The sequence below is a fragment of the Rattus norvegicus genome, chromosome 11 (genome assembly GCF_036323735.1).
Source record: "Rattus norvegicus strain BN/NHsdMcwi chromosome 11, GRCr8, whole genome shotgun sequence".
NCBI classification, from domain to species: domain Eukaryota; kingdom Metazoa; phylum Chordata; class Mammalia; order Rodentia; family Muridae; genus Rattus; species Rattus norvegicus.
Genome location: NC_086029.1, coordinates 94,901,708 through 94,909,623, shown reverse-complemented (window position 1 = coordinate 94,909,623; position 7,916 = coordinate 94,901,708). Strand labels below are relative to the sequence as shown.

The 7,916-nt window shown below is 41.5% G+C and overlaps 1 protein-coding gene across 1 annotated transcript; it reads left to right on the top strand.

Annotated features, from left to right (window-relative positions):
• Positions 1-4,120: 4,120 nt before the first annotated feature.
• Or2l13 (olfactory receptor family 2 subfamily L member 13) lies at positions 4,121-5,059 on the top strand. Its single transcript, NM_001000042.1, has one exon. The coding sequence runs from the start codon at positions 4,121-4,123 to the stop codon at positions 5,057-5,059; it is 939 nt and encodes a 312-aa protein (NP_001000042.1).
• Positions 5,060-7,916: the final 2,857 nt, after the last annotated feature.

Sequence of the window (7,916 nt, the reverse complement as noted above, 5' to 3'; positions counted from 1 at the left end):
TTTAATACTTAATAATAATTCTTTGGTTTCCGGGCAAACATCCCCCTCCCCCCTCCCCTTCCTTATGGGTGTTCCCCTCCCACCCTCCCCCCATTGCCGCCCTCCCCCCAACAGTCTAGTTCACTGGGGGTTCAGTCTTAGCAGGACCCAGGGCTTCCCCTTCCACTGGTGCTCTTACTAGGGTATTCATTGCTACCTATGAGGTCAGAGTCCAGGGTCAGTCCATGTATAGTCTTTAGGTAGTGGCTTAGTCCCTGGAAGCTCTGGTTGCTTGGCATTGTTGTACATATGGGGTCTCGAGCCCCTTCAAACTCTTCCAGTTCTTTCTCTGATTCCTTCAACGGGGGTCCTATTCTCAGTTCAGTAGTTTGCTGCTGGTATTCGCCTCTGTATTTGCTGTATTCTGGCTGTGTCTCTCAGGAGCGATCTACATCCGGCTCCTGTTGGTCTGCACTTCTTTGCTTCATCCATCTTGTCTAATTGGGTGGCTGTATATGTATGTGGCCACAAGTTTTGATTTGCGATAAAATTTTACCAACTTGGTTTCTTAATCACTGGTGGACCTGTCCTCCTGGATTGAGTCTGAATAATCTCAGTATCATGAGAACTCCATATCAACCTGTGACATAGAGTTTAGGTCTAAAACAGTGGTTCAGCTTATCTATTATGTACCCCTTTGGGGTCCAAACTTTTAAAATGAGGGACTTTAACATATCTTGTCTAATAACCTTCAGCTCTCAAGTAATATTCTGAAATAATATGGTATACAATCATATTCTATTTTCAGACACCCTGTGATAGTAGGTAAGTTCATTGTTATGTACTTGCTTCTCTAAGTTCAGAACTGAATGACCTCAGACCAACCAAAGGGAAATGACCAAAAGCTTTTTGTCTCTGTAGAATTAGACATGAGGGATCAATTAGAAGAAAAAAAGAATATCTATGGTATGGTGCTGCAAGGTAGCACATATAAAATACAGCATTTTGCCATTCTATATTTCATCACTAAAATGCTGAGAAATAGATATGAAATATCCCTTGAGTTTCACACAAACAACTACTAAAAACTGAAAGATATGCTGAACATGCAATGAGTATGCAATGTTTCAGAAAGAGAAATGAAATTCTTTCTGGTTTCATCATCATAAGTAAGATAATTAGTAAATAATTCTCCAAAATTCATTTCCCAGAATTTTGGCAGACAAAAAAGATTCCTCGGCAGGAAACAGAGGTTTGGATTGATGTAGGATTGCATACATGGCACTCTTTGTGAGTAAAGACATATGCTAAAACTTTCCAAAGAACAACAATTTCTTTGTAAACAGGGGAGGTGTTCTGAAATTGCTGTTTTCTTGTTATGAAAAAAATTCTTTTCTCCTGCACAGAGAATGTGAATGGAAGAGAAACGACGCAAACATACTTAAACTCTACAGTGTGCTGTTTTGAAGATTGTGATCTTAAATGAAAGACTGAATTTTTCTGGTCTTGAGGTTTCTCAAAAGGTATGTTGAGTGGAGCAAAAAGGTAGATTTTCTTAAGATCCTTATGTATGCTAAATGCAGAGGATCATAGTCTCTGGTATTCCGTGTAATTTTTAAGAGTAAGCAGAGGTCAGTACCCTGTTGGTCTTGTGCTCTGTAGATTTCCAGCTAGCTAAGTGTCCCCGTTGCGTGTGTACATACCTGTAACTTTGCAAAATTAATCCAGAATAGTGCATTTGTAGCACTCCTATATAGTAGGGCTCTTTATGACAGAGCTTTAAACAACATTGTTTTCCACGTCTTTTGGAGTGATCAAGGAGCTCAAGGAGTACATGAACCTTGCAACCACTGGACCATTTTTAACACTAAAATCTAACTAAGAAAGTGGTTCTTCCCGTGAGTCTGATATATTAAATAATGCCCAGACCCAATAAAGAAATTGTCTGGGAATATATGAAATATCTTTGGCTCTGACTCAATATCTAAAATCCTAAAACTTCAAATCACAGGTATCTAGCCTCCTGATCATAGCTCTAGTACAATGTGACAAAATGAGTTTCTAACATTGGAAATAAAGTAGTTACTGTTCTAACTATCCTGCAAGCCTGTTTGTGACCACTGGGAAGGGATTTGAAAGCATATACCCTGGCTCCTTTGTGCAACCCTTTCATAGAATTCAAGCCTGTGAAATGTAAGTTTAGGGAAGATTCTGTGCCCAAAGCTGGCTATTAGTAAAACATCCTTAAAGGATGGTATAATGTTCCTTCCTGTATAGCTAAACCCATGTTCAAGGAAGTAAAAGGAAGTTCCCCTAAAAGTCACTTTTTATTCACAAGACATGATGCTGAAGACTGTTTTTTTTTAATGATGTTCTCAGTTTTGTCAGTGTGAACAATAATAATCTATCATCTCTAAGGATAATGTTTTATTCTTCTCAACAATCACACAGGTCAGATTCTGCTGTAAGTATTTTCAGTTTTGGGGGCTAGACATCAATGAATCATAAGACTGGAGCCTATATCCAGGTAGGGCACACACGGTCCTAATGTGCCCAGGCACCAGTGTTTTTCAGGGACATATGGTTCTGTTTTCACATACAGATCAGCCACCAGATAGTCTCATACCCTCTAACCAGTCTACTCTGAATAGTCCTCATGGCAGCTCCCTTCTGACTAAGAATGCTCTGGATAAGGATGGGAAGTGTGCGTATGAGCATATTACCCTCCCTGTTTTCCTGGCTTATCCGGATCAGAATTCAGGGTCTTCATTTCCTTTTTTATAGAAAATATATTTATTTATTTATTTATTCATTTATTCATTCATTCATTTTTACTTTTATTTTTTTAATTTTTATTAGATATATTTCCTTACTTACATTTCAAATGTTATTCCCCTTCCCAGTTTCCTGTCCATAAGCCCCAATTCCTTCCTCTCCCCCTCCCCCATACAGGTATTCCCTCTATAAATCCCCCTTATTTTTCCCCTCCATATTCCTAAACAGTTGCCCTCACACCTGCCCTTCACAAGCACTTGTCTCATTGTTTTGGTCCTCATTAACTCTCCCTCCTAACTCTGTTCCTTGTTCATCTCTTTGAGTAGGGGAGTTCAAAAAGGCCTATTTACATGGTACCTATTTACATGATACCTGTACACAGTGTCCCCAAAGCATAAGTACATAAGCTTTTACACAATTGATTTCAGCCCTTCTTAACCACAATTCTACTTGTTCTCATCAACCACCCCATACCTGAGCCCTGCCCCTTGTTCACAATTCTGAATAGGGTACCTCACAAAGTCCTATTTATATTACACTTGTACATTGTGGCCCCCAAAGGATCCATTTCAACCTTCTCTATCCCTTTGTCTAACTCGGGTTTCTCCATACAAAAACATCATTACACACCATTAGACCATGTGTCTGACTTTGTTATTCTAATTTTGGCTACATAGTTCATGATGTTGACCGAGTTAATAAACAATGCTTTAAAAGCATCAGTGTAACGTAGTTGTGATGATTTTTAACTAGGCTTTATATTTATCTATCAAGTCATAAATATTTATTTTAAAATATAGTAAGAGGATACATGACGCTTACCATCTCATTTTTACTCCTGCCTATGCATTTCTCATCATCAGTATTTTCTCATTAGATAGTTGTAAGTATATTCCTATATTTTATAATAAAGTCTCTTATTGTACTCATGAAATACCAGGTGATTAATTACTATATTTGAATAATTGTAAAAACTACTCCTTGTGTTTGATCACTGGAATGTATATAAGGTCAGTTGAAGAAGGATAGCCAGAAAGGTCAGTGTTGCAGAAGACGGGGTGAAAGGGAAACGGAAAGTCCGTACTTGTGTTAAGTAATGAGCTTGTGTGGAGTTACTAGTAGGAAATGTGTTAGCCGTCTTACTCATGTTGCCACAACTTTGAATTGACATCATGACCAGAAGTAAATGTAAGGAACATTCAGTGCAGATCTTAAAATACATTCAACAGAATGATGGTACTGGAAGAAAAATAATTCAGTATAAACATTCAGTACAAGCCAGTTCCTCTTTAATCTCCTGTTATATCTCATTTAAGTGTATTTGCTTTCAGGTCACTCTTCAAGAAATATAAAGATATTCATTTTCATGGAGAAATGGAGTCAGAACTCAAGTGATTTCACTCTGTTAGGGTTGCTTCCACAGAACCAAACTGGCCTCCTACTTTTGCTGCTCATCATCTTTGTCTTCTCTCTGGCTTTGTGTGGCAACTCAGGAATGATCCACCTCATTCGGGTGGACCCAAGGCTTCACACCCCCATGTACTTTCTCCTGAGCCAGCTCTCTCTCATGGACTTGATGTACATTTCTACCACTGTTCCCAAGATGGCATTTAACTTCCTCTCTGGCCACAAAAGCATTACCTTTCTGGGCTGTGGAGTGCAGTCTTTTTTTTTCCTGACTATGGCATGCTCTGAGGGCTTGCTTCTGGCTTCCATGGCTTATGATCGTTTTGTGGCCATCTGCCATCCCCTTCATTATCCCATTCGCATGAGCAAAATAATGTGTGTGAAGATGATCATAGGATCATGGATATTGGGCTCCATCAATTCTTTAGCACACACTGTCTATGCCCTTCATATTCCTTACTGTCGTTCTAGGTCCATTAACCATTTCTTCTGTGATGTTCCAGCCATGTTGCCCCTGGCCTGTATGGACACTTGGGTTTATGAGTACATGGTGTTTGTGAGCACGAGTCTATTTCTCCTGCTGCCTTTTCTTGGCATCACAGCATCCTATGGTCGGGTCCTCTTTGCCGTCTTCCATATGCGCTCCAAAGAGGGAAAGAAAAAGGCCTTCACCACATGTTCAACTCACTTAACTGTGGTGACATTTTACTATGCACCATTTGTCTACACCTATCTTCGACCTAGAAGTCTTCGTTCCCCTACAGAGGATAAGATTCTGGCTGTTTTCTACACTATCCTCACCCCCATGCTCAACCCCATCATCTACAGCCTGAGGAATAAGGAGGTCCTAGGGGCGATGACAAGAGTTATTGGTAGTTTTTCTTCAACAAAACCTTAACCACTCATTCTCTACCCCTCTTTAAGCTCCCTTGGGGAATGTCATAGAGCAGTTTCATCTATGAAAAATATAATGTATCCCACATAAATGTAATTACTTTCTGGTGATTCATTACTAGTTAGAATAATATATTTATTATTATATACTATTTTAATGTTCACATGTTTATTTAATGTTATAATCGATAATATCAGTGATAAATATTAACAGATTATTGTACTGTAAATATTGTGTATATACATTTTGTGTGTACAAATATTAATATTATGGCAAAAATTGCCAGTTGATACTTCAAAATTCATATGATATTCTTTGTTCATATATTTTTCTTTCATTATTTGCACTCCTCAAAACCTTTTGTGTGTTTTATATTTACACCCTGATGTAGTTTGGACTATATACATTTCAAATGATGAATAGAGTACACACATGCTAAACTGCGTTGAATATGGGACAGTATAAAAGTCATGAAATGTTCTAAGAAGATAAAGAGTCAGAAATCACTACTTCAACCTGTATGTATGGTTGTCATAAAAGAAGACAATGTTATTGAATACTGTTTGATTTTAAAGTATGGAAACCTACTAGCTACAGTTGATCAAAGTACACATTAATACAATCCTTACAATACACAAATCATAGAATCTGACAATCATCCTAATGTGTTTAAATTGAAAGAGATCCTGGTTTGTTATGCCACAGATAAATGCAGTATATGTGTATATATCTTAAGGGAAAAGATGTTAAATATATTCATCCTAAGAAACTAAACATGCACTTGATAATCAGACTAATCACATAATTGCATCATTATATAACACATATATATGAAATATTATGTTATACCTTATCAGTAAGTACAAGTATCTGTCACTTAAAACAGCTTTATATCCCCACACCCGCGGATCCCGGCCCGCAGCAGCTCTCTGCTCCCAGACCCGGTGAGAGAGAGACCCAACCGCCTGGTCAGGTGGGCACTCCTGAGGCTGCAGAGCGGAAGAGACCACCAACACTGCTCACCCCTGCCCACATCCCTGGCCCAAGAGGAAACTGTATAAGGCCTCTGGGCTCCCGTGGGGGAGGGCCCAGGAGCGGCAGGATCCCTGTGCCTGAGACACCGCCGGAACCTGAAGGAAACAGACCGGATAAACAGTTCTCTGCACCCAAATCCCGTGGGAGGGAGAGCTAAACCTTCAGAGAGGCAGACAGGCCTGGGAAACCAGAAGAGACTGCTCCCTGCACACACATCTCGGACGCCAGAGGAAAAAGCCAAAGACCATCTGGAACCCTGGTGCACTGAAGCTCCCGGAAGGGGCGGCACAGGTCTTCCTGGTTGCTGCCGCTGCAGAGAGCCCCTGGGCAGCACCCCACGAGCGAACCTGAGCCTCGGGACCACAGGTAAGACCAAATTTTCTGCTGCAAGAAAGCTGCCTGGTGAGCTTGGGACACGGAAGCAGAATTTCTCTAGGAGGCACGGTCTGTGTTTACCGGAAGTCCCACACCCGCGGATCCCGGCCCGCAGCAGCTCTCTGCTCCCAGACCCGGTGAGAGAGAGACCCAACCGCCTGGTCAGGTGGGCACTCCTGAGGCTGCAGAGCGGAAGAGACCACCAACACTGCTCACCCCTGCCCACATCCCTGGCCCAAGAGGAAACTGTATAAGGCCTCTGGGCTCCCGTGGGGGAGGGCCCAGGAGCGGCAGGACTTCTGCGCCTGAGACACCGCCGGAACCTGAAGGAAACAGACCGGATAAACAGTTCTCTGCACCCAAATCCCGTGGGAGGGAGAGCTAAACCTTCAGAGAGGCAGACAAGCCTGGGAAACCAGAAGAGACTGCTCCCTGCACACACATCTCGGACGCCAGAGGAAAAAGCCAAAGACCATCTGGAACCCTGGTGCACTGAAGCTCCCGGAAGGGGCGGCACAGGTCTTCCTGGTTGCTGCCGCTGCAGAGAGCCCCTGGGCAGCACCCCACGAGCGAACCTGAGCCTCGGGACCACAGGTAAGACCAAATTTTCTGCTGCAAGAAAGCTGCCTGGTGAACTCAAGACACAGGCCCACAGGAACAGCTGAAGACCTGTAGAGAGGAAAAACTACACGCCCGAAAGCAGAACACACTGTCCCCATAACTGACTGAAAGAGAGGAAAACAGGTATACAGCACTCCTGACACACAGGCTTATAGGTCAGTCTAGCCACTGTCAGAAATAGCAGAACAAAGTAACACTAGAGATAATCTGATGGCGAGAGGCAAGCGCAGGAACCCAAGCAACAGAAACCAAGACTGCATGCCATCCTCGGAGCCCAATACTCCCACCAAAACAAACATGGAATATCCAAACACACCAGAAAAGCAAGATCTAGTTTCAAAATCATATTTGATCATGATGCTGGAGGACTTCAAGAAAGACATGAACACACTTAGGGAAACACAGGAAATCATTAATAAACAAGTAGAAGCCTACAGAGAGGAATGGCAAAAATCCCTGAAAGAATTCCAGGAAAACACAATCAAACAGATGAAGGAATTAAAAATGGAAATAGAAGCAATCAAGAAAGAACACATGGAAACAACCCTGGATATAGAAAACCAAAAGAAGAGACAAGGAGCTGTAGATACAAGCTTCACCAACAGAATACAAGAGATGGAAGAGAGAATCTCAGGAGCAGAAGATTCCATAGAAATCATTGACTCAACTGTCAAAGATAATGTAAAGCGGAAAAAGCTACTGGTCCAAAACATACAGGAAATCCAGGACTCAATGAGAAGATCAAACCTAAGGATAATAGGTATAGAAGAGAGTGAAGACTCCCAGCTCAAAGGACCAGTAAATATCTTCAACAAAATCATAGAAGAAA